The following is a 27,764-nucleotide window of genomic DNA, read 5'->3' as shown; positions in this document are numbered from 1 at the left end:
AATAATGTCCACAGTAATGACTCTTACATGTCTAATATGTGTAATGTGTATTTGTAAAGCACTTTGAGCACCTGTAAAAAGCGCTCTAATAAAAAAATGTAATCCATTATTATTATTATTATTATTATTATTATTATTATTATTATTATTATTATTATTATTATTATGTACACTACTTTTTGAATCATAAATCTAATTGATAGATTTATGATGGATAGATTTATGATTAGAACATTATAAAAGTAGACGGTACATTACATGTTACTTGTTAGAAGCCTTTATCCAAAGCAACTTACATACTCTGTACTGTGGACAATCCCCACAGGAGCAATTTGGGGTGAAGCGTCTCAGGGACACGACGACATGCTGACTGCAGTGGGGTTTGAACCTGCACCACACGCCTCCCCCGTCACATGTGGATATTATCCGGCTGAACAAAACGTGATCCGTCTCTTCAATGTGTCTCAACCACAAACCTTATTTCGAGCTATTTTCCAAAATCCTACGGAGAAATTGCATTGGTTTTTGTCGAAGGAACCGGAAGGAGTTTACTTCCGGGTTTTAGGACGCGTCACTGTGGCTCTCTATTAGGACTGATTCTGATAAGAAAAAGCATAAATTGGCGACGTTTTTTAAATTTTCTGTAAAGGAAAGGTGTCCTCGTTTTGTCAAATATATCTTTCTAGTATACAGTGTGTAAAGATGGTGTTTCCTGCTAACCTCATTCTGAGATTTACAATCATAGTTCTTCTTCGTCCTATTTAAAACCCTTTTAAACAAGCAGGATGCAGATCTGAAATCATCGGTGGACCATGTTGGACGTACACACGCCAAGTGTATCTACAATATGTCAGAAATGATGATATCTCCAGTAGACTTTCAGGGAAATCATTTATACTTTCCTCCACTATCTGGCTTTGGGCAGCCGGCTGATGCTCCTCTGGTTGGTCAGGTTGTTCAGGACGCAGTTGTCAGCGAGCGACGCCAGTTTTGAGTTCATCGTTCCTTTCCTTTGGTCCCAGCTGCTCTCTTCCTCCTGCTCGTCCTCTTCATCGTCGTCCGCCTCGCTCTCCTCGTCGCTCCGCTCATCACGCTCCACCTGTGAAGAAAAGATTGAAATTGTTGAGTGCCAAATGGATTCTAATCATTCAACCTTTGCTTTTAGTTTTTAATGTATTGGTTTATGTGCATAGAGTCCAGATAATTAAGGTCAAGAAGCCATGTGCTGACCACCCATCTAGTAGTTCTAAGTAGAAAAACAATAACCAGGTCTCATACACTTTTTCACCAACAATTTTCAATGACCTTTACCTAATTTTCCATGACCAAAAAAGTTATTCTTTCAGCTGTACCACTGAAAATTGTTTATTTTAACATGGAACATGAAATTAAGGTCTGCATATGAAACATGTTGTTCCTATCTAAAACAAATCAAATAGGCTTACTAGCTTCTACACGCTAACGCAACTCAAATCTCTCACCAGCAAAACACCTCGTCAGTTAAATGCCATTTTAAGTTTCATTACTACACCATACAGTATTTATTATCATTATTACTATTTCGGCGATTAGATAAAATATAAATTATATTTGATGCAACTTTAGTTACATTTCCATGACTTTTCCAAAACTTTGGGAAAAATATTTTTTTCCATAACTTTTCCAGGGCCTGGAATTTGCATTTTGAATTTCCATGACTTTTCCAGGTTTTTAATGACCGTAAGAACCCTGAATAACATAAAAGGAGAAATAAGCTAACATTGCTAATTTAAAAAAACAAAACACGCAATTATCAATCAAAAGAAGAAAACAATCCAATAAAAAGGAAGAATATCAAGCCGTACATACAATAAATTAAGAAATGAAAGTCACGTTGAGTTATCTGTCTACCATGATATCTGAGTAGTGGCCATGTTTGTTTTAGTTTGAAGGAAGCTGAAGATAATCCACCTGTCTACTGTTATAGTAATGCATTTTTGAGAAACTGCTAGATGATTAGTGTAAATAACATTAATAACATTAATATACTTTATAAGTAAGTATGTTAGCTATGACAGTTATTTGCACTCCTCTCACCTTGCCCATGAAGGCAAACTTCCAGATCATGCGCAGGATGAGGTACGCCCAGAACACGTGCAGAGCCTGCAGCACCAACAGCAGAGCGTTGAAGAAGTAATACCCGAAGAAGGGCTGGAAGAAGTCCATGGAGAGCACCAAGGTGGCGTGGATCAATCTGGAACACAAGAGGAAACAGTCAGTGTTGGTATTGACCTCGAAACAACTCGTTTATAGCATTCAGCCCGGGGGTTCTTAAAGGGATCCTATCCTGCTTTTGGCATTTTCCCTTTCCTGTAGTGTGTTCTATAGGATTTAGTGCATGTAAATGGTCTGCAAAGGCTCAAATCCCTGTGTACTATGTAACACTCGTCGTCCATAGAGTGGTGCAGTGACGAGTCCTAAAACCCGGAAGTGAGTTAGCATTTTACCACTTCCTGTTCCCTCGTCTCAGTCAACGGGATTTCTCCATAGGGTTTGGGAAAATAGCTGGAAATAAGGTCTGTGGTTGAGACACATTGAAGAGACGGGTCACGTTTTGTTCTACGACATTAAATCCATCAGCAGTGACCCCACTGGGGATTTCTGAAGAGTTTACGTGTCTGAAAAACGATGGTTATTACCAAGTGGCTGAATAGGACTAGAGAAGTTGTCGAGGACGTTATACGTCATTACACCGAACACGTAAACACTCCTCTAAGTTTGCTTGCCCTGTTCTGCTTTTTAAGCAAGTACCTGCCTCCTGCAGACTGTTCAAACAAACGCTTCAACTTGGACAATTTAGAATCTGTGTGTTTGAATATGGATCTTAAGTTTGCGTGACGTTGAAGTCGTGCGACCCTGCTGTACTCGGCTGTAGTTCCTTTATAGCATAACGTTAGCATTTTGCTTCTGGAGATTAGATTTATGATTCGAAAATGATAAAAGTAGGCTAGACATGTGGAGATAACCGACTGAACAAAACATGCATTTATCAAACAGGTTCGTTTTCCACAGATCTTATTTCAAGCAATTTTCCAAAATCCCATTGCTTTTTTGTCGAGGGAACCCATGCGCAGCTTATTTCCGGGTAAAAACATCATCCCTGTACCGCTCTATTGGCTTGCGCTCCAACACATTGTACGTGATAGGCTAAGGGGCGGGACATCTCTAAGCGGTTGACCAATCACAACAGAGCCAGCCAGATAGCCAATCAGAGCAGACTGGGCCCTGGTTTCAGACAGAGGGTGAAAAGAGGTGCTGTAGCACAGGCAGTATGAGAGAAATAAAGAGCTTTTTGAACATTAAAGCATGGAGACATGTCACAGTAGAGACACTACATACTGATATACACCTGAACATCAGCAGGAAAGAGATCTTTTAAACTCATTGGGGGCAGGGGCCTATTAGATTTTTTTTAAGAAACCCTCACTATTGTAACACCAATTAAGCATAATGATTACCATTTGTACTCTTACAGTAGATGCCAGACTTTCCATCCCAATGACCACTTAAAAAAAAAAACTTGGTATCTCCAGAATGCAAAGTAATTTCAACATCAGGGGGGGAAACTGGACAGGGCAAATATCTGAAAATGTAATATTTTTTAAACCACCAAGATGATGTACCTGCAGGGAAACACCACCAGCCTGGTGAGCATGAAGACCAGAGCGAAGACGATGAACATGGGGTCGCACAGCCACGACCAGCCCGCGTAGTGGAACATCTTGCCAGACTGTAGGAAGTAACAACATGTCGGTTAGTTTCCCAAACTACTAGTGATGTTACGTTCAGGAACGATCCCATTCTTTTGAACGGCTCTTTGGTACGAACCATAGGTACGAACGAAGGGAACCGAGTCGTACTTGGTGAGAGCCGTTCTTTTTATCGTTGGTTCACTGCCTGCTATAAATCCACTCGCCTTTACAGGAACTTACTTTCCTGAATGCACATTTGCCGTAGATGATTGGATAACGCATGCTGATTGAGAAGTAGTTTGGCTGGCTGGGAGATGTAGCAAGTTATAAATTTTTCTGTGAGTAAAAGTAGATTTGTGGCAATACAGTCAATCATTATCCTGGTGATTATTTTGCAGATAAACCTAGTAACCCCGCCCCCTTACAAAAATAAATTCTCTTTTGAACGGCTCTCGGAAAGGAACCTTCAAAGAGCCGTAATTCCCATCACTACAAACTACACAAGCTCTCACAGATTCTATCAGGGCCATTTCTAGCTGTTTGGGGGCCCTGTGCAAGATGCTGTTTGGGGGCCCTATGCCAGATGCTGTTTTAGGGGCCCTATGCCAGATGCTGTTTGGCACAGCATCTGGCATAGGGCCTATTGATTTGAACACGATCCGTGTATCCATAATTTCCTGGTCTTCTCTAAAGAACAGGGACCAATGAAAACGTTGTCATGTTGCCGTTGTTCACCATGGAAACATTCATTAGCTAACAATGACATTATTGTTCTATTAATATAAAGGGAGGTCAGGTACTCTTTAAAACAGCTGCTAGTTATGGGTACTTTTTACTGAAGTACATTTCAAAGCCCATACTTTGTTACTTTTACTTGAGTAAAGAAGTTTAGTCAGTACTTCTACTTTTACCAGAGTATTTTAAACACGAGTAGGGGAACTTCTACTTGAGTAAAGGATGTGTGTACTTTTGCCATCTCTGCTTCTATCAGACCACACCCAGGTCATGTGACCCGCTCCACATATTTCCCCCGCTCCGAGTGACAGTGGTTATTCTCAGATACTATCAGTGAAATGTTACACCCTGTGATATCAGCCTCATAAAACCCAAGGACAAAGCAGCCATTGTTTCTGAGACCGGCAGGTAACACTTTCACAGCTCCTGAGGGTCTCTATCAGAATAATGCTTCACTGAGAGCAGCTCAGTTAATAATGTGTCAGGGTGTAAGGAAAGGAAAACCTCCTCCATAAAAACACAAAGGCTGTATTCAAGTTACTGTGAACGGCTTTTCAAAGTGTTGCACATAAGTAAACAATATTCTTAATGATGCGTTTTATATTTCTTCCTTCCTTTCTCTCCGACTAAAAGGGAACACATCCTGAAATACTCTTTTTCTTGTGCACATACACTTTGGTATCTGGAAAGCCTACCAACCGACAAACAAGAGAAATTAAATAAAATTACAAAATTTCATATTGAAGCAGAAAATTAAGTTGGATTTCAATTTTATTGCCAGGTACGTTTACACATACAAGACATTTGCTTTGGTATCTGGTGGTGCGAACATAAACAATCCAAACAAATAAGTTGCAAAGTAGGTACAAAAAGAAATATATAAGAATAAATAAGGATTTTTAAGAATCAATTTAGCATTACAAAAGGATGCTAAAGAATATAATTTACACCGAATTTGAATGTAACTATACAAATAACCTTAAAACACATGTTTCAAACTGAAGGCCCGGGGGCCAAATCAGGCCCTTGGTGGATTTAACTTCGGCCCGCAGGATAATTTCTAACTCCTATTAGATCTGGCCCGCCGGTATATTGCACGCACACCTTCACTCCATCCTGAGGGTCTCCTCAGCTCAGAGCCTGAGCCCAAACATTGATGACCTTGCACCCAAGATGAGATGCCAAGTATCTGAGCTAGCATCACACAGCAGCACACTGAGTTTAATGGATGTTTCCTTCTGCACTTTCTCTCTCACGACAACAGGGCATGTTTGGTTTGTTCTTTGAGGGAAATAGTTTTGTTGAAGCTGTTGTTGGCCTGTGGAAAAATGTAATCATAAGAAATGACTCTGGAGAAGCTGCAGATAGAGCCATAAGAAATGAATGCAACTGATTATTTAATGTTTAATGTTGTTTTTATAGGCAATAATTTAAGCTTTGTTAGTTCCAGGTTTAATATGTGCAATAAGTTCATTTCAATAAGTTCTGCAATAAACATTGAACCAGTCCGGCCCTCGACTAGTACCCATTTTTTTATTTCGGCCCACTGTGTATTTGAGTTTGACACCCTTGCCTTAAAAGCTTAAAAAAACCAAAAAAAAACACTTAGGACAATGAGTATATGATATTTGGAAGTGTTTGAGAAACGTATGCATTTTACACACTCAGGACCATATGACGACTTTTTAGATGTGCACTTCTAAAAAACGATTTGTGTTTACATTAGTTTTGGTTTATGTTTTTTATATTTAAAACAGAATCTGAATCTAACTCTGAGTTACTGTTGTTGTTTACAAACTAAAAAACTGCCACACATTATTTTTTTAAATTTTTAAAGCAAAATTTAACATTTCTGCTGACCATGGCACTTTCTTTGCAAATAATGTGCCAACAAGTTGCAAAAACGAGCGTTGCAACTATTCTCAGAAGCCAATCAGAGCAGACTGGGTTTCTTTAGGGGGAGGGGCTTAAAGATGCAGGCGGTAATATATAGTTTTCAGGCAGACAGTATGATAAAATGAATATAAAAGGATATAACCATATTATGTCTGAGTATGTCAATTTGAACTGTATTGTAATATTATATTTTAAAGGAACTATGTATTACTTTATTGACCTGTACTTAAATCATGTGTTATAATTGTTTGTGTGATAGAGATTATGCAATGTTTTCAGTGTTTGTTGATTGTGTACCTGAGGACTGCAGATGGAAATGAGCTATTAGCTCAAATCTGGCATAAATCATATCTTCTCTTTTCTGAGATTAATGTCTTTGTACATTAACATGTATGCATGGTCCTTGTTGAAATAAATACATAATAATAATAGAACTCCAAAAAAAACAAAATGTGCATGATATGTCCTTCCCTAATCACTTCCCACAGTGTTGTGTTTTACCTCCAGGATGATGTCGGACGAGTCGTGCAGCAGCATCACCAGAGTGCCCACCCTCACAAAGTTTGCACAGTAGGAGAAACCGATGAGGAAAATGGTGGCGATGTGATGGATGACCTGCTCCTTAAAGTCCTGGAACACACACGGACACACGGACACACACACATGAACACACACATACCACAAAGTGTATTGCAGCATAACTAGTAATTCAGCAGTTGTGGTCTTGTGTTTGGTAAAGGCAGATTTACATGTTGTCTGGAGGGATTTGTTAAAGATATTAGATCTTGGCTCTGAATTCAGAGACATTTCCTAAGAAAGCTGCAGCAGCATCTGCAATTCCCTTAAACCATGAAAAACATCTGAAATGCATCGATGTGTGTGGTGTGAATGTTGGACTAAGTCTTTACTGTAAATGAAAGAGTGTCTTAGCAATGCAGAAAAGTCTAACTGAGGAGTTAAGAGCATAAATGTTCTTGTATACGTCTGGGTTTAATCCGTTTCTTATTCTAGTTCAACGACTGTTACAGTATGGTGATCTGTTACTAGTCTTTACATTTGAAAATCCTGCAACACTCAAGTTTAAAATCAGAGGAAAGTACAGCAAGTGTTGATGAAATAGAAGATAATCCAGTATATTATCTGATCTCTAAATCCTGCAACAATGGGATTACACCTTGCAAAAACACTCAGGCCCAAAATGAGAGGACATGTCGAGGAAGCCATTCGACAAACAGGTGTTTACATACATCATGTTCCTTTACATCAGGGGGGTCAAACTCAATTTCATCGCGGGCCACATTGGAATTATGGTTGCACTCAAAGGGCCGGTTGTAATTTTAAGACTATATAAATATTTAATATATATAAAATAATGTATTATATTACATTATTGCCTCTGCATTGGATTATTATGGGATAGGGTAATAACTTCATAATTAACTACGTCTGAAAGCAGAAGTCTAGGGCAAATAATTGCAAGTGTCTTCGGTGAGAATGTCACAAAATGATTTCAAAAGAAAAGCCAAATTCTGGAAAAAAAGTCAAAACAAAGAAATGAAAGCGTGAAATTTGGGCGTTTAAAAAAAAAAAGGCATATTTTGAAGAAAAAAAGTCAAATTCTCATAAAAAAAAAAGTCACATTTGAGATGCATTGTGGGACATGTAGTTTATGGGCAACGTGCTTCTGTAAAGCGGTATGTAACCGTATAATAAACATATTATATTCTTTGCAAGCTCTTGTGGGGCCACAGAAAATGAAGTCACGGGCCGGATTTGGCCCCCGGGCCTTGAGTTTGACACCCCTGCTTTACATGGTATGTACGTTTATTATACCATGTTGTTCTAAATACAAATTTGATCACAAAAACTTTAGGTGTGTGTCACTCACTTTTCTCTTGACGTCCACAGAGACGCACAGAAGCAGTGACAGATAGAAGCTCATTTCCAACATGTAATACCAGTAATGAGCGTCGGCCACAGGCTACAGAATGAGAGGAAGAGAGAAACACATGTGTGTGAATGCTGCAGAAACATTTCCATCAGCATGCTTATTTGTGTCGGCTTAGAAGTACACACTCAGACAGTATTTAGAAATCTTCTACAGGCATACATTTTCTAAATCTCTTGCCATTTTTTGCAGGAAACGAGAGAGTTACATAACAGCTTTCTCACATTTCCCTCACTAACATACGGTATACAAACAAACCTGTGTTTTAAAAGAGAAAGTGTTTTTAGATCACCTCATGCATCCCACTGCCTGCAGCAACACAATAGTAGGTAGTTTGGGGGGGGGGGGGGTGGGGGGGGTGGGGGGGGTGGGGGGGGGTTAACCCTTTACAAACACATCCTCTCTCTCCATCACAAGACCACAAAGAGGGAATACTTGAACAGTGTAACCTGCAGGCTGTAATCTCTCAAACCGCAGATATACACAGAGATGCAGCGTCGCATTTTAAAAGTGTTTTCTGTTGGAGGCCGTGACCCCGCAGGTTAAACTAACATCACGCCTCTGGAGATATTAGCTTTTCAAAAAAAGAGTTTCAAAGTGAGTGGATGAAGAGTAACAACTTATGAGGGAAAATCGTTTTTCACTCCGATTAAAATCTCTATTATGATACGTCCACTCTCTTACATTTTGGCTACATGGTCTGTTTTGGTTATAATTGCGGTTTAAATATTGTACGCCTTCAAGAGAAGATTATCTATGTATGGCTTGCCAATAGAGTGCCACAGTGACGCGTCCTAAAACCCGGAAGAAGGAACTTCTTCCGGTTCCTTCGAGAAAAAAGCAATCCAATTTCTCCATAGGATTTTTGAAAATAGCTGGAAATAAGGTCTGTGGTTGAAACACATTTAAGAGACGGATCCCGTTTTGTTCAGCCGGATAATCTCCACATGTCTACCATACTTTTATAATTTTTGAATCATAAATCTATTTGCCAAAAGCATAATGCTAACGTTATGCTACAAACGAACTACAGCAGGGTTGCTAGTGATGGCAGTTTGACACTGAAGCTTTGATGCGTGCTTCAAACCCCGGACTTCCTATTCCATAGAAGCACTGCTTCAAAGCTTGCTTCAAATCACGTGACATGTGACGTGGTTATGGCTAGAAAGGATCCGTCTAGTGTAAAACTCTCGCGAGAGTTTGGCTGAATGTCACGTGGCTGAATGTTTACGTTTGACAGGCAGCCTTTCAGTTACGATCGTTAACATCAGTTGGCCACAGCAAATGATGGTGAGAAGCTAAACTATCCAGGGCCGTGGGAAGTAGGGGTGCTGAGGGTGCTGCAGCACCCCCTGGTGGAGGACAGGGGATCTGCACTTCCACAAGATATAATACCAAAAAAACCGAATTTTCAGCCTTGATGTAACAACATTCATAATTAAGTAAAGATAACACCCTTTTTTCAACCCGGTTACATTTTCCATTTGCCCTGTACGATGGGCGCTGTAGTGATGAAAGTGAGGGATGTTGGCTTAGCAGGCGCCCGCAACTCACAGCCAAAGTGAGAGAGAAAGAGAGAGGGGATACCGCGGGGATACGTTATCTCAGTGAGTCTATCTCAGTGAGTCTCAAACGTTTTGATCACAATTTATGTAAACAAATATTTCCAAGGCACACCTTTATAATTATTAGGATAAATCAAAACAGGTTTGAAATCATTCCAATGTATACTATAGGACAGTAAACCAAAAATATCGTTTAAAACTGGAGAGATTTAAAAATATGCCTAAATAAATAAATGTTAACTGGTAAAATAAGATATGAATGAACAATACAAATAAAATAAGTTACATTTATTTGTTATTGGCTATGGTAGGTTATTGGAAATGTTCACATAATTGGATTAATAAAATGCAAACCGATCTGTTGTACCCTCTAGATCAGTCTAGTAATTGGGCGCTCAAAGTGCACCAGATTGAAGCATTTGACTTTAAAATGTTAAAAAAATCTTCCCGGGGGGGGCACCCCCGGACCCCCCTAGAGGATGTGAAGTCCACCCCTCCAATTAAAACATGTTATAATACTAAATAAATTTGAAGTCTTGTTATATAAGCTGTCCACCATGTCAATATGTTTCTCTTTTTGTAGTGTATTGGTATTTTGTAGAGGTTTTTCATTGCCAGCTAAAATCTTGCCTATAGCACATTGGTCAGAACCAGCCCTGGTGTCATCCCCACAGCACCCCCCATTTGAAACATGTTCCCACGGCTATGTAACTATCTATTAATTATGTCAATGACAGGGAGTGTGATTGTTGAAATAGGGTGTTAGCGATCTTGTTGGTGTTCAAAGAAGAATGACAAAACTGTAGATCACCAACACTATGGTTTATTTTTTATTCACAGGCAAGTCAACGTTGTCGCAGTAAAAGTCCCAAGATAGCTCCTGGTGCAATAAAATGTTCCCTTGCAGTGTTTCACTATTAAGTCTGAGGTTTCTCTATTAATATTGCTGCTGCATTAATGTGTATGTTGCATCATGTTACTGCTATAGATGTGTTTCCGAGACGCTCCGATTATAACGAAAGTTACAACGAGAACGTGACGTCATATTTACACTAGACGGATCCTTTCTAGCCATAACCATGTGACGTCCGAAGCAGCAACTGCTTCATTTCCTGAATGAATCACTTGACTGGTTCGCGGTCCAATCACGCGATTCAATGCACTGCCTCGTCTCTATTCTATTCTTCAACACTTTATAACCGCTCTAAACAATGCGCAATGCGTGGGTTGTTGTCGTAGTTTGCGTTGTTGCTGTTGTTGTTGGTATTGCATTTGAATTGTATCATTATAGAGCAAGCCAGAAAGAAAGATAGGTCGTTCTGGCTCGGGAAACACTTCGAAATGTGGAGAAGTTGTGAACAAAAAGACGATTATTAGTATTAAAAAAGAAGTTCAACATTTTAAAGGATAGGTAGCCCAGTGGATAGATCCGGTGGCCCGCATACTACTGATTCAAATCCTGGAATGGATCAACTTGTAATCATTGCCCGCTTTTCAACTTTAATACTATAACTGATGTCGTAGAACAAAACGTGATCCGTCTCTTCAATGTGTTTCAACCACAGACCTTATTTCCAGCTGTTTTCCAAACTCCTATGGAGAAATTGCATTGCTTTTTTGTCGAAGGAACCGGAAGTGGTAACATAACTTACTTCCGGGTTTTGGGACGCGTCACTGTGGCACTCAGCTGAACACTAGTGGCTTTGAACTGTTGAACATGTGTAACTTGTACCAAATGTCTTTTCTATGTGTCTTCAATACAAATATTTAAAAATAAATATGATACGACTACAGGTAGAAGAAGTATTCACATCCCTTACTTAAGCTACCAATAAAATAATGTCAAAATCCCAAATAAAATAAAAAGTACGGAAGTATATTCAGAAAACATTAACCGATAGTATCAAAAGTAAAATTAGTATTTCTATAGAAAAATGGCTTCCTTCTGTGATATGTCCTATATACAGTATGGTAACGGCACAGATATATTTTACATATTGTTTAAACAAATATTGAACTTTCTTTTTAGTGTAATATATTAGATAAATGCACCTTGTTGTACCTTAAATAGTTGTTGCAGTGGTTTCAACTTTAGATACACATATATTCACCGTGGCCTTTGACCCCTAACCCATCACAGTCCCCCTGCTTCCACTCCTACTGATATTTATTTAATTTGTACTTTATTATTGGCCCTTCTTGTTTGTTTGTTTGTTTGTTTACCCTGTAAAGCGGCCTTGGGTCCCTTGAAAGGCACTATACAAATTGAATCTATTATTATTATTATTTGTATATGTTAAAAGTGTGTTGTGTTTTTAAAAGCAAATTATTATTCTGAAAAAGTGACTATTTTTCACATTTTCTTTAGTTTTTAAATAGAATAACAAAATGACAAGCTATTTTGTCAAACCAATGGTCACATACAATTTAAAATAGAAACAAATAATCACATTGAGAATCTGAAACAACCAACGATTGGCATGTTGACTTAATCAATAGATAAACTCAAATATGAAGAGATACCAATATGTCACCTAATCTATGAGGCTTGATTGTTGACAGTTTTATCAACACCATCAAATCCTTTAAAAAAAAAAAAAGATCACATTATTCTCTGCTCACCTGTTTGGGATAATCTCTCCAACACTCGCTGGGATCCCAGAACCAGGAAGTCTGTAACATCGAAACATCGTCAGCGTCATACAGAACGTGACTTTGACACCATGAGGGATTATGGAATGAGTATAAATGAATGCTTGTTTATTTTATTCCTCACTTTAAAGAATAAATCCAACACCTTGTTGTTGCTTCACTTCGTGTCAATGACTGTGATCAGGGTGATCTTTGAAAGCAGACTTACATTAATTAAAGAGGCGAGCCCCCCAGTGAAGGATGCGAGGTAGAAGACAAAACGCCAGCTGTACAAACAAACACCATCATATGTTAGAGGCTGTGGTATAAATAAGATTAGTGAATTAGTTAAAGGTCCCCTATAATACTATTATCAGTATATTATAGATCTCAGATATATACAAACATGTCTCTGAAGTGTTTGGCTCCAAACACCAAACAGATCATTGCAGCATTACCCATAATCCCCCCTGTTTCAGCCCTGTTTCCAAAGTGCTGATTCTCTGTCTGTTACTTTAGATGAAAATAAGGAGCCCCTCCCCACGCCCCTCTGAGAGACATTTGGTTAAAAAGAACACAATGGTGCTTTAGGAGGACATTCAGGTGATAAGGTGGGGGGGGGGGGGGGGGGTTACCTTTGTTGCTGATTGGCTAATGGCTACACAAGACAAAAAATTGTTATGACATCATAAAGTGGCCAAAATCTTATCAGCTCATTTTCAGACAGGTTTTTATAGAAATGGATCAAAAAGAGAGAGAATCTTTGTTCCTGAAACTTTCAGAGTCTCTTTCCACAGAGGGGACACATGCTGATGTAGAGGAGACATGGAGATGAGGGGACACATGTTGATGTAGAAGAGACATGGAGAAGAGGGGACACATGTTGATGTAGAAGAGCATTGAAGAAGAGGGGACACATGTTGATGTAGAAGAGACATGAAGAAGAGGGGACACATGTTGATGTAGAAGAGACATGAAGAAGAGGGAACACATGTTGATGTAGAAGAGACATGAAGAAGAGGGGACACATGTTGATGTAGAAGAGACATGAAGAAGAGGGGACACATGTTGATGTAGAAGAGACATGAAGAAGAGGGGACACATGTGGATGTAGAAGAGACATGGAGATGAGGGGACACATGTTGATGTAGAAGAGACATGGAGAAGAGGGGACACATGTTGATGTAGAAGAGACATGAAGAAGAGGGGACACATGTTGATGTAGAAGAGACATGAAGAAGAGGGAACACATGTTGATGTAGAAGAGACATGAAGAAGAGGGGACACATGTTGATGTAGAAGAGACATGAAGAAGAGGGGACACATGTTGATGTAGAAGAGACATGAAGAAGAGGGGACACATGTGGATGTAGAAGAGACATGAAGAAGAGGGGACACATGTGGATGTAGAAGAGACATGAAGAAGTGGGGACACATGTTGATGTAGAAAAGACATGAAGAAGAGGGGACACATGTTGATGTAGAAGAGACATGAAGAAGAGGGGACACATGTTGATGTAGAAGAGACATGAAGAAGAGGGAACACATGTTGATGTAGAAGAGACATGAAGAAGAGGGGACACATGTTGATGTAGAAGAGACATGAAGAAGAGGGGACACATGTTGATGTAGAAGAGACATGAAGAAGAGGGGACACATGTTGATGTAGAAGAGACATGAAGAAGAGGGGACACATGTTGATGTAGAAGAGACATGAAGAAGTGGGGACACATGTTGATGTAGAAGAGACATGAAGAAGTGGGGACACATGTTGATGTAGAAGAGACATGAAGAAGAGGGAACACATGTTGATGTAGAAGAGACATGAAGAAGAGGGGACACATGTGGATGTAGAAGAGACATGAAGAAGTGGGGACACATGTTGATGTAGAAAAGACATGAAGAAGAGGGGACACATGTGGATGTAGAAGAGACATGAAGAAGTGGGGACACATGTTGATGTAGAAGAGACATGAAGAAGAGGGAACACATGTTGATGTAGAAGAGACATGAAGAAGAGGGGACACATGTGGATGTAGAAGAGACATGAAGAAGTGGGGACACATGTTGATGTAGAAAAGACATGAAGAAGAGGGGACACATGTTGATGTAGAAGAGACATGAAGAAGAGGGGACACATGTGGATGTAGAAGAGACATGAAGAAGTGGGGACACATGTTGATGTAGAAAAGACATGAAGAAGAGGGGACACATGTTGATGTAGAAGAGACATGAAGAAGTGGGGACACATGTTTATTTGGAAGAGACATGAAGAAGAGGAGACACATGTTGATGTAGAAGAGACATGAAGAAGAGGAGACACATGTTGATGTAGAAGAGACATGAAGAAGAGGGGACACATGTTGATGTAGAAGAGACATGAAGAAGAGGGGACACATGTTGATGTAGAAGAGCATTGAAGAAGAGGGGACACATGTTGATGTAGAGGAGACATGAAGAAGAGGGGACACATGTTGATGTAGAAGAGACATGAAGAAGAGGGGACACATGTTGATGTAGAAGAGACATGGAGAAGAGGGGACACATGTTGATGTAGAAGAGCATTGAAGAAGAGGGGACACATGTTGATGTAGAAGAGACATGAAGAAGAGGGGACACATGTTGATGTAGAAGAGACATGAAGAAGAGGGGACACATGTTGATGTAGAAGAGACATGAAGAAGAGGGGACACATGTTGATGTAGAAGAGACATGAAGAAGAGGGGACACATGTTGATGTAGAAGAGACATGAATAAGAGGGGACACATGTTGATGTAGAAGAGACATGGAGAAGAGGGGACACATGTTGATGTAGAAGAGACATGAAGAAGAGGGGACACATGTTGATGTAGAAGAGACATGAAGAAGAGGGGACACATGTTGATGTAGAAGAGACATGAAGAAGAGGGGACACATGTTGATGTAGAAGAGACATGAAGAAGAGGGGACACATGTTGATGTAGAAGAGACATGGAGAAGAGGGGACACATGTTGATGTAGAAGAGACACGAAGAAGAGGGGACACATGTTGATGTAGAAGAGACACGAAGAAGAGGGGACACATGTTGATGTAGAAGAGACACGAAGAAGAGGGGACACATGTTGATGTAGAAGAGACATGAAGAAGAGGGGACACATGTTGATGTAGAAGAGACATGAAGAAGAGGGGACACATGTTGATGTAGAAGAGACATGAATAAGAGGGGACACATGTTGATGTAGAAGAGACATGGAGAAGAGGGGACACATGTTGATGTAGAAGAGACATGAATAAGAGGGGACACATGTTGATGTAGAAGAGACATGAAGAAGAGGGGACACATGTTGATGTAGAAGAGACATGGAGAAGAGGGGACACATGCTGATGTAGAAGAGACATGAATAAGAGGGGAAACATGTTGATGTAGAAGAGACATGAAGAAGAGGGGACACATGTTGATGAAGAAGAGACATGGAGAAGAGGGGACACATGTGGATGTAGAAGAGACATGAAGAAGAGGGGACACATGTGGATGTAGAAGAGACATGAAGAAGAGGGGACACATGTTGATGTAGAAGAGACATGAATAAGAGGGGACACATGTTGATGTAGAAGAGACATGGAGAAGAGGGGACACATGTTGATGTAGAAGAGACATGAATAAGAGGGGACACATGTTGATGTAGAAGAGACATGAAGAAGAGGGGACACATGTTGATGTAGAAGAGACATGGAGAAGAGGGGACACATGCTGATGTAGAAGAGACATGAATAAGAGGGGAAACATGTTGATGTAGAAGAGACATGAAGAAGAGGGGACACATGTTGATGAAGAAGAGACATGGAGAAGAGGGGACACATGTGGATGTAGAAGAGACATGAAGAAGAGGGGACACATGTTGATGTAGAAGAGACATGGAGAAGAGGGGACACATGTTGATGTAGAAGAGACGTGAAGAAGTGGGTTTTGAACAATAGGTGACCTTAAAATCAGGGACAAGTTGTAGAAATGTTACAGAGGCATTTGCTGCTTTTTTAAGCTTTTTTCAAATATATAAATATTTGGACCTACTTGACTAATAATGATTACTCACTCCTAGAGGCTTCATTAAGACATGGGACGGCTGAATTGAAAAGATAATGTAACATATGATTTTCTATATTTCATATTGAGAAAGACACGTTTTGTTTTCTAAACATGTTTGGATGATTTGAAGTGACATGCGTGCAAACATGGAAACCTATGAGGACATAGAAAATCCAAAGGGGCAGTTTCCATGGAAAATCAAATCAATACGGATTTAATAAAGTGACGGTTTTAACTTTGAGGCATTTTCAAATTGGGGCACATGTTCAGAATTTCGAATGACTTGAATTATGTACCTTTTTCGACTTTAGCAGGGACTAGAGGGCTACAACTTGAGACTTTGTTGTGATCTGTACTCCCACCTCTGGTATATATACATGAATATGAAAGTTTCAATCAAACGCTGAATTTTTACAGATGTAATTCTCATTTGGAAAAACATAAATCTTCAGCTCAGACTTGAAACATGGCAGTCATTTTTTCTGTAACGGTAGAGGTCATTATATTTGAAATAAGTCATTCAGAATATGAGACTGTCTACATATCTTGCACATATGTGTGTTTAAGGAAAAAACAAACTTACGTGGCCTCCCAGAACTTCTTGGTCCTGCTGGGTCGGTCCTGGTTCCTCCGGTGTCTGAACCAGGTCTGGATCTTCCTCTGAGAGAGACCACTCTGCTTCCCCAGGCTCAACACGTCACTCTGCACACAGACAGGACACACACATACACACTTACCAGAGGTGGGAAGTAGTGGAGTACAAATACTTTGTTACTGTACTTAAGTACATTTGTCTGGTATCAGTACTTTACTCTACTACTTAGTTTTCTGACGACTTTTTACTTCTTACATGTTGAACACAAATACCTGTACTTTCTACTTCTTACATGTTGAACACAAATACCTGTACTTTCTACTTCTTACATGTTGAACACAAATACCTGTACTTTCTACTTCTTACATGTTGAACACAAATACCTGTACTTTCTACTTCTTACATGTTGAACACAAATACCTGTACTTTCTACTTCTTACATGTTGAATACAAATACCTGTACTTTCTACTTCTCACATGTTGAACACTAATACCTGTACTTTCTACTTCTTACATGTTGAACACAAATACCTGTACTTTCTACTTCTCACATGTTGAACACAAATACCTGTACTTTCTACTTCTTACATGTTGAACACAAATACCTGTACTTTCTACTTCTTACATGTTGAACACAAATACCTGTACTTTCTACTTCTTACATGTTGAACACAAATACCTGTACTTTCTACTTCTTACATATTGAACACAAATACCTGTACTTTCTACTTCTTACATGTTGAACACAAATACCTGTACTTTCTACTTCTTACATGTTGAACACAAATACCTGTACTTTCTACTTCTTACATGTTGAACACAAATACCTGTACTTTCTACTTCTTACATGTTGAACACAAATACCTGTACTTTCTACTTCTCACATTTCCCAAACAGGCTGGTTCCTTTAGTTTGAATGTGTGTTTGGTGGCGTGATCATTATTATTTAGAGTCATTGCGTGCCTATTGATTTGAACACGATCCGTGTATCCATCATTTCCTGGTCTTCTCTAAAGAAGAGGGACCAATGAAAACGTTGTCATGTTGCCGTTGTTCAGCATGGAAACATTCATTATCTAACAATGACATTATTGTTCTATTAATATAAAGGGAAGTCAGGTACTCTTTAAAACAGCTGCTAGTTATGGGTACTTTTTACTGAAGTACATTTCAAAGCCTTTACTTTGAGTTGAGTAAAGAAGTTTAGTCAGTACTTCTAAGTTTACCAGAGTATTTTTAAACACGCGTATCTGTACTTCTACTTGAGTAAAGGATGTGTGTACTTTTGCCATCTCTGATACTTACACAGTTTGGATGCACATATACACTGTTAGACTTTAATGTTGCACAACGGCAGACATTTTAAATGCTGACTGCTGTTCTCTTTTCTCGTATGATATATTTCACATGTGAAATATGACCAGCCTGAGCTCCACGCTGACAGCCGTGTTACTATTTTATTACAGGAAGATGGATATCATACATCTGCATATTGTACCTGTCAAAAAGGAGGGATCCCACAGTGATACATGGGATGAATCCAATCATAACTTCTACACTCACAAGCCTTTAACAAGATTACACCCTGCTATCTCTTTCTGCAGCTCAGGGTTGTAGTGCAGCTGTGTTGTATCAAAGGACGTTAATTGAAACCAACTTTAATGCATGTGCAACCATAGACCATATATTTAGCTCCACTTTAACCATTATGTCAGTTAAGGATAATGGTTTTGAATCCTGCTATTTTGTATTTTGGTCTCCACCATCTTGGTTTTTGGCATCTGCTTTTTCTACAATCAGAATTTACACAAATACAACTAAACACTGAAAAATAAAGACACAAAGAACAACATGTGTTAGCGACCTGTAAATCATAAAGTTGCCCCACCATTAAGCACATGCTGCCTAATCGCCTATTTTACTCTAAATTAAGAAGCATACTTTGCAGAATGAACATCATGCTGTTTTGAAAAGACTCAAAACTAGAGATTGAGACCAAAACCTCATCAGAAAAATGTTTCCTGAGGTAATAAATCAAGTGAGAACCCAAGGGATTGTCTCATATAGACTTCTATAAAAATCAGACTTCTTTTTGTCGCCCCCTGCTGGATGTTAGAGAGAATGCACGTTTAAAGCACTTCCACTTTGGCTTCACTTTTCAGGTTGCCTCTTCAGTGAAACATTATCCCTTGACTGTGTTTTGCAAATTACATTACATGACATTTGTTAGATGCGTTTATCCAAAGCGACTTACATACATACAGTACTGTGGGAAATCCCCACAGGAGCAATTTGGGGTGAAGTGTCTTGCCCAGGGACACAACGACATACAGTGGGACTCGAACTTGCTGTCCCCTGATTCAAAGTCCACCACTCTATCCACTGAGCCACAGCCGCCTTCATCTTACTGTCAAAATAAGTGTACTATGTACTTTGTCTGCATTCCCTATGTCCTCGTATTTACATGTCAAAACAACATCAGACAGGTGCTAGACCACACCGCAGGGAAATAGACCGTGTGCAAATAAGTCATGGCAAACACACATGACAAAGAGCACAGAACAGGGCGAGGCTTTTCCATCTGGTATGACACATCATGGCCCTTCCAAATCAATCAAGACACATTATCCAAAGGACACTTTTTCTGCATAATGGAACGATTGCAATCCTACAGTTAGGAAATGGTGTTGTGTTTTTTGATGCCTAACAACAAAGAGGGATAGTGATAAGAGGTGAGGACATACAGCACACTGATAATGGAGGCGTTACAAGGAAGTCACATTTTCTCACACTGCATCATGACTAATCATTTTACCTTCCCTCAGCATGAGGTACATCTCTGTTCTTTTGTTAACTGAACCTCATTCAGCGTTAGCCCACAACTGGCTATTCATTCCCTCGAGTAGAGAAGCAAACACACGCATAACATACTTGCCAACCTTTAGACCTCAGAAATCGGGAGCATTTCAAAATGCAAAATTGGGGGGGGGGGGGGGGGGATGCTAGTGGATCGCTGAAGCTGTTAGATTAACATTAACATGCTTATTGTAGTTGTAAGTGCAGCCTGTAGCACCGTCCTTGATGGAGCATATGTGTGGGCTGGACCTGTATTTTACAGGAAAGGAGTGAGCAGAGAGTAGAGCAGTTGTCGATTCTTGTTCTGTTTTCTGTGAATATCTGCCTCACCCTCTCAGACTTTGAATTGCGCGCGCTACTAAAGAGACGTGTTACCATGGAAACCAAACAATGGTGTAGCTGTATTAAAGTCCGAGTGGAAACAGTCGTGTGTAAATCTGATTTTGTCAGAAATCGGGAGAAATGCGGGAGAAATATAACCCCGGGAGGAAACCGGGAGAGGGCAATGAAATCGGGAGTCTCCCGCGAAAATCGGGAGGGTTGACAAGTATGACGCATAATGACAGTGAGGCTCATAGCGAGATGCATCCTCTCGACAGAGACATACAGCAGGGGACATCATTTTGGACAAGAAGTTAAAATATAACCATTGTTGTCTGTCAGTGTGTAGTAAATACATTTGGTTAAAAAAGGATTAAAAGATCATAAAATGCTATGACTTTATTCCATCATTTAGGACTATGTTTGAGGTGATTCGGTGCCAAATGCACGATTAAAGAGGTTACTTTGCAAATTGAAAGACACAAAAGAGGAGATATGAGTAAATGTGTTATGCAAGTTTTTTTTGGAATAAACTTTAGATAAAATTCGGGATTAGTTATTTTTAAGCTAGGACAGCCTGTTTGACAACTAAGAGCAAAACAAAGAATAGAATAGAATGGGAGGGATGAAACCCTCTTTAATGGTCTCACAAGCAGAGCACACACAGTGGCATGTGTTCTCTCCTTTAACCCATCCTAGTACCAGGAGTCTAGTACTAGGAGCAGTGGGCAGCTATTGTACAGCGCCCGGTGAGCAATGGGAGTGAGGGGGGAATGGGGGTGTCCGGTGCTTTGCTCAAGGGCACCACGGCAGGGCAGGAGGTGAACTGGGACCTCTCCAAGTGGCAGTCCACACTCCATATTTAGGTCTGGTCGGGGACTTGAACCGACGACCCTACGGCTCACAGTCCAAGCCCCTACTGACTAGGATTTTCACTCCAAAATACAGTGAAACCAGAACATCAATACTAACTTGTGAAGGTAACCGGGTGTTCTGTGTGTAAAAGGTTTCCAGCTTCGGGATGGGAACGACTCGAATCCGAACCCGTTCCTCCACACCGAAGAGTTTCCTCAACGGGTCTGCGAAGCACCTGAAGGAGAGGAGAGAAAACATGTTTCTTCAGAAAAAACCGTCAATCTTTACAGTACAACTAACTGGAGTTAATTATAATTGTGTATTTCTGCAAAGCGCCTTGTGAAGAAAAGGCGTCACTTATATTATTAGCACTATACTATTGGATATGATTTAAAGGTCCCCTATTATACTGTTTTTCATCAATATATTACAGGTCTCAGATATATACAGAACATGTCTCTGAAGGCTTTGGCTTCAAACACCAAACAGATCATTGTAGCATTACCCACAATCCCCTCTGTTTCAGCCCTGTTTCAAAAGTGCTGATTCTCTGTCTGTTGGGGCCTAAAACTATCCAAACAGGACTGAACAAAAAGAAAAGGACTTCTTCTTCTTCTTCTCTTGCTTTTGGTGGATTGCAAACAACTTAAAAGGTGCATACCGCCACCTACTGTACATGAGTATGCATCATCACATCATTCCAACTGATTAACCTATGTTCTAATCAAAATCTAAATAAAATAAATCAATAAAACCATTAAATAAATAAAACAAAACAAAACAAATCTATGTTCTTTCCTGACCTAATGTTAAATTCTTTTTCCTACCCTAGTTTCACTCAAGAATTTAAACAGTGCCTTTCTGGTAGCTTTTACTCCCTCTCCTTTTGTTCCCAAAACACCAACCACACTCCACTCCCTCTCTGCCTCTAAGACTTTAGCCTTTAATTGTTCTCTTTCCGCTTTATAGATGTCACAATGTAACAAGATATGTTCTACATCTTCTTTTACTGCACAGTTCCCACACTTGTTACTGTCCCTTTTCCCCATGATATACAGCGTACTGTTCAAAGCCGTGTGATTTATTCGGAGTCTAGCCATCATGACTTCCCAAGAAAAGGACTTGAATAGAGGCTGGACTAATAAGGAGGTGAAGTGCAGGTGGTTGCAGGACTAATGAGGAACAGGTGACTCTAACAACACAATCAAAACAGGTTTGGACAATAACAGGAAGTAGGAACAGACATGACAGGGGGAGAAAACGTCTCAAAATAAAACAGGAAACAGAAAACTGGGATTAAAACATTTCATAATCCACAAAATGTTTGAAATATTCTGCTTTAATCTATATTTGTTAGATTGTGCGCATTTGTTTTAGTTATATTCTAATGATTTTAATTTAATTCACTCACATCCTCACTGGATTTTAATTTTAATTGAAAAACTGAAGCTACTATCACACTTTGTAATGTAGTATCCTATGTTTACATGTTCCTGTTGTTGTAGTAAATATGTGTAATGTGTGTAACCGTGAAAAAAACTATGTTGGATGAATAAAGTATATCTGATCTAATTGACTAAGAAAACAATCAAATAAATTGTATTCGAATAGTTTTTTTGGGGTGAAAACTTCTAAACAAATAAGACCTTCGTAACTCCATTTGAAAACTGCAATACACACATCTAATGAAAAGAACAAATATCATTCAGCACAGGCTAAGCATGTCACGAACAGCTGCCAAACGTGAGTTCAGGACAGAGTGAAAAGAGGCTCATTATGACTGTAAGGCCTTTGTCATGAGCTGATACGGCATCAAGAGACACTTGATCTGCATGTGTGTGTGTGTGTGTGTGTGTGTGTGTTTGTGTGTGTGTGTGTGTGTGTGTGTGTGTGTGTGTGTGTGTGTGTGTGTGTGTGTGTGTGTGTGTGTGAGAGAGAGGAAGAGATCGGGAACAATGTGAGTGTAAAGGCTCCTGATACAAAAAAAACCAGGACGCAGCTGTTTGCTGTGTTGAGGGACTGTGTGTGTGTGTGTGTGTGTGTGTGTGTGTGTGTGTGTGTGTGTGTGTGTGTGTGTGTGTGTGTGTGTGTCTTTCTGAGTTTAGTTACACAAATGCATAATCACATGTGGGTAGCTGTATCTCAGAGATACTCATCATGAAGTGGGCAAGGGGAGATCAGAGGGAAGGAAAAGCTCTACACAGAGGTGAACATTTTTTACACACACACACACACACACACACACACACACACACACACACACACACACACACACACACACACACACACACACACACACACACACACACACACACACACACACACACACACACACACACACACACACACACACCTCACTTTATGTAATAGATTCAAAACATTCAAAACACCATAACTCTATATCTGCAGGTTCTCAACGTTCTTGTAGTCCATGGGTGTCTGGTCTTCAGGAAGTACAATCCACCAGTTGCGAGTGGTTTCTATCCCCAGCCCTTGGGCAAGTTATTTATCCACATTGCTCGATAGCTAACGTTGCGTGAGGGTGTGTGCAGTGTTTGCCTGAGCATGGGACAAATGAGGCTTTACGGTATACTTTTGGTACTCTTACACCGCTCAGGCCAAAGCAAGTTCATGCAGTTAAATGAACTTTAGGCCAGATGATACAGAGGTTGATAAGAGGAAGCGTGCTAATGTTATCTAACTGATCATTTATCATGTGTCTCCATCGTTCAGTTCTTGTTCAACTACCGGCAGAACTAGTTAAGTGTACAGGCAGGTTTCCTTTGCTGTCTAGCATTTACTTTACATTACATTTAACAGCCACACGCCTCACTTCTGGTTAAAAAATACGGCTGCTTGCTCTCTGTTTCACACCATGCAACAAAAAATACAAACAATACAATACAGAAAGATACTAAAACATTTATGACAACCAATGACTGTACTTACAATGTCCAGAAGAGACATGAATCAATGTATTGATTCACAGCATTAGAAAATCGGGCATTCAAAATAAAAGTTTGACTTTTTCTTCACTCACACATCTGCAACTCACTCGAAATGGGTCCGCGACCCACTTTTGGGTTGCGACCCACCAGTTGAGAACCACTTTAGATCTACGTCAACTAAAGCACCACCAGCATCACAGTTCTTTCCCTTTCTCTTCCTTTAACGCATATATCACATGTTATTTAGCACGCCCTGTGGGAGGAGGAAGGACTTTCACACAGTCAGCAGATAAAACTGTCCACTCATGACGCCTGCCTCCCACTGCAGGTCTGATATATCTACTGGCGCCCTAATAAAGGGTAAAGGAGCCTTTCTGCTGAGCTACAAAGGCAGCTTAGCAGGCAGAAAACCAGCAGGATCCAATGCCAGGGTGAAATAAGACACACACAATGTGTTTAAACATGTGCTTTCACCAAGGGGACAGACTCAGAGGACTTCCCATCAGGCTTAACTGTTTCTTCTACTCGTTTGATTAATTATTCATCATTTAAACACATAATATATAACATTTCTGCAATAAAATGTTGTGTAAATGTTTCCAGCACTATTAAAACTAGAGAAATCTGTTTGTTTGGTTTTATGTCCTGTAATGGCCTATCCCCTTTGGGTATGCTTCATAAATATACTTTTTATCCACTTTAAATAATAGGAAAAAACTCCTGAACAGCCTTTCTAGAGCATCTCTTTGTGCAGTTTCACTCACTTTTAGAAAATGAAACTGTTATTCTTAGTGTCATTTGAGTTGAACTACTTAAAAACTTTCCAAATAATAACCAATGAAGGAATCCTATCCAGAAGAAGCTGACCAAACTCCACCTTCTGTTAAAGGACCCCTATTATAATGTTTCTCATCAATATATTACAGGTCTCAGATATATACAAACATGTCTCTGAAGTGTTTGGCTCCAAACACCAAAGAGATCATTGCAGCATTACCCATAATCCCCTCTGTTTCAGCCCGGTTTCAAAAGTGCTGATTCTCTGTCTGTTACTTTAGACACCATTGTGTAAAAAGAACACAATGGTGCTCTAGGAGGAGATTCAGGTGATAAGGGGGGGGGGGGGGGAGTACCTTGGTTGCTGATTGGCTAATGGTTACACAAGACAAAACATCGTTGTGACATCATAAAGTGGCCAAAATCTGATCAGCTCATTTTCAGACAGGTTTTTATAGAAATGGATCAAAAAGAGAGAGAATCTTTGTTCCTGAAACTTTCAGAGTCTCTTTACACAGAGGGGACACATGTTGATGTAGAAGAGACATGAAGAAGAGGGGACACATGTTGATGTAGAAGAGACATGAAGAAGAGGGGACACTAGTTGATGTAGAGGAGACATGGAGAAGAGGGGACACATGTTGATGTAGAAGAGACATGAAGAAGAGGGGACACTAGTTGATGTAGAGGAGACATGGAGAAGAGGGGACACATGTTGATGTAGAAGAGACATGAAGAAGAGGATTTTGCATAATAGGTGACCTTTAATGTCGGATTAAGAGACCCCTAGTGGCCAAAACATGACATGACGTGCGTTTAACATCCCCACACATATCCACCGTAAACATTGAAAACGTACTGCGAGTTAAGCACATCAGATGTCAAAGATAATGACAACAAAGAAAAGGTATATCTTGTGTCTGTGAGTTTCACGGCCCAGCTTTGTCTCACCTCTCGAAGACATATCTGAGGGCGATGAAGGCGACGGCCAGGGGCAAACTGAAGAGCAGATCCCTGGGCCGAGGAAAGCGTCCCTCCTCCTCCTTCATCTCAGTGTCCTGCCAGCTCATGCCAGGAGGAAGCCAGTACTCCTCCTTCCACAGCCACTCGTTAAAAAAGGCCTCCATCCTGAGGAGAGGAGGAGTTTCACGTGAGCAGAACTGGATCTGTTTAAACATTGATGCCTCATAAATATTAAAGCCAAACAGCAGCCAGGACCCTTAAGATCTTAAAAAGCACTGCGAACAAAAAAGCCTCTTGTTTACGTTGATTTAAATCAACTCGTTAATCTGCAGTTTTCCCAATGTCTTGCTCTTAATTGATTAATTGATTGTTGACTATTATACAATAGTGAGGGATAGATTTAAAATTTCAAAAGCTCAAAAGATTATCTTCTATTTCCTCGTATCTGACAGACAGTAAACACCCTAAATATTAGCACTTTACAGTAATATATGTCTAAGAAAAGCAGCTAATCCCTTTTCCAATCCTTATCAGTGGGACTGCCATTCTTGGTCGATATGTCGAATAACCGTTGCACATAATCGTCCAAGATTTAGTGGTTAAGCCATTTTTTGAAATGCTAATGCTAATTATTTATTTATAAGAACCCATGAGCATATCTCAGTTATACACAATATTGAGAATTTCTTGCAGATCTGGAATAGTCAACTAAGAATTCGCTTGATTTGAGGGCAGCCCAAAATTTAAGAAGTTAATGCAGAATATATTTGGGATTTTTACCGAAAAATCGAAAAAGTTGCTGCCAATCAACTAATCGACTAATTTTGTCTTATCTTTAAACCGCCATGTATATTCATTAGTTTGGCCGGGAAGGGTTAGAGTTAACAACAAGGAATCCCATTGCAGCATACTAGGCTGCACAACAGTCGAGTTCACAACACCTGAACATTGCAGCCTTAATGCATGAATGACTTTAAGTACTCTCAAACACACACACACACACACACACACACACACACACACACACACACACACACACACACACACACACACACACACACACACACACACACACACACACACACACACACACACACACACACACACTTAAATGCTCGGGTGCACACGCTGGCACATACACAGAAACAAATGCATAAACACTCAGACAGACACCAACACACCAGCAGATCGATTGTACAACATGATAGCTTCCATGATGCACAAACCACACAATCGAGTCAAACAGAGAAACACCTGCAGAAATCCTTCTCTACAGGACACACCAGGTTATACACTAAAACACGCCTATGAGTTATAATAATCCATGAAGTCTTGCAGCAGGAAGCCTCTCACATCCGAGCAGAACAGCCTCAAGTTAAAGAGACAAATCCGCATTTTAGATATGTCAGAAACATTTGTAAACCTGTTTGTTTTACTCCAAAACAGTAAATAAATGCTCCATTGCGCTTACCTGTCCACGAGTCTGTGATGGAGAGTGAGGCACAGCAGCAGCAGAAGCGGGAGAGGAGAAGGAGGAGGAAGAGGAGGAGGAGCCAGTTTGACGCAACCTGTCACCACAGTCAGCTCCCTGTCACCCTGCATGAGATTGAGATAAGCATGGTATGCTAATAATTTCATTAGCAGACAAAACATGATGTGCAGTCAGGGTCAGGGATCATGGTGGTGTTACAGCATGCTGCAGAGCTCTGACACTAGAGGGGTGACCTTTACTCCAGCGCCTCAGGAAGAAATCTCTCCGGATTATAAAAGACCCCCACCATCACCCCAGCCACAAACTGTTCTGTCTGCTGCCGTCTGGGAGGCGGTACCGCAGCATCCGGACTAAAACCACCAGACTCAGGGACAGTTTCATCC

At 40.1% G+C, this 27,764-nt stretch overlaps 1 protein-coding gene across 1 annotated transcript; it reads right to left on the bottom strand.

Annotated features, from left to right (window-relative positions):
* Nucleotides 1–79: 79 nt before the first annotated feature.
* LOC307039284 (ceramide synthase 2-like) lies at nt 80–27,430 on the bottom strand. Its single transcript, XM_079681173.1, has 11 exons — nt 27,361–27,430; nt 25,878–26,054; nt 21,319–21,436; nt 17,158–17,276; nt 12,736–12,793; nt 12,498–12,548; nt 8,251–8,343; nt 6,864–6,992; nt 3,663–3,769; nt 2,077–2,233; nt 80–1,099 (listed from the first exon to the last, which is right to left on the bottom strand). The coding sequence occupies exons 2-11, from the start codon at nt 26,051–26,053 to the stop codon at nt 908–910; spliced, it is 1,200 nt and encodes a 399-aa protein (XP_079537299.1). The 5' UTR covers nt 26,054; nt 27,361–27,430; the 3' UTR covers nt 80–907.
* Between the last annotated feature and the right edge of the window lie 334 nt (nt 27,431–27,764).

Source organism: Notothenia rossii, assembly GCF_949606895.1.
Source record: "Notothenia rossii genome assembly, chromosome: 1".
Lineage (NCBI taxonomy): Eukaryota > Metazoa > Chordata > Actinopteri > Perciformes > Nototheniidae > Notothenia > Notothenia rossii.
This window is presented reverse-complemented; position numbering and strand designations above follow the sequence as displayed.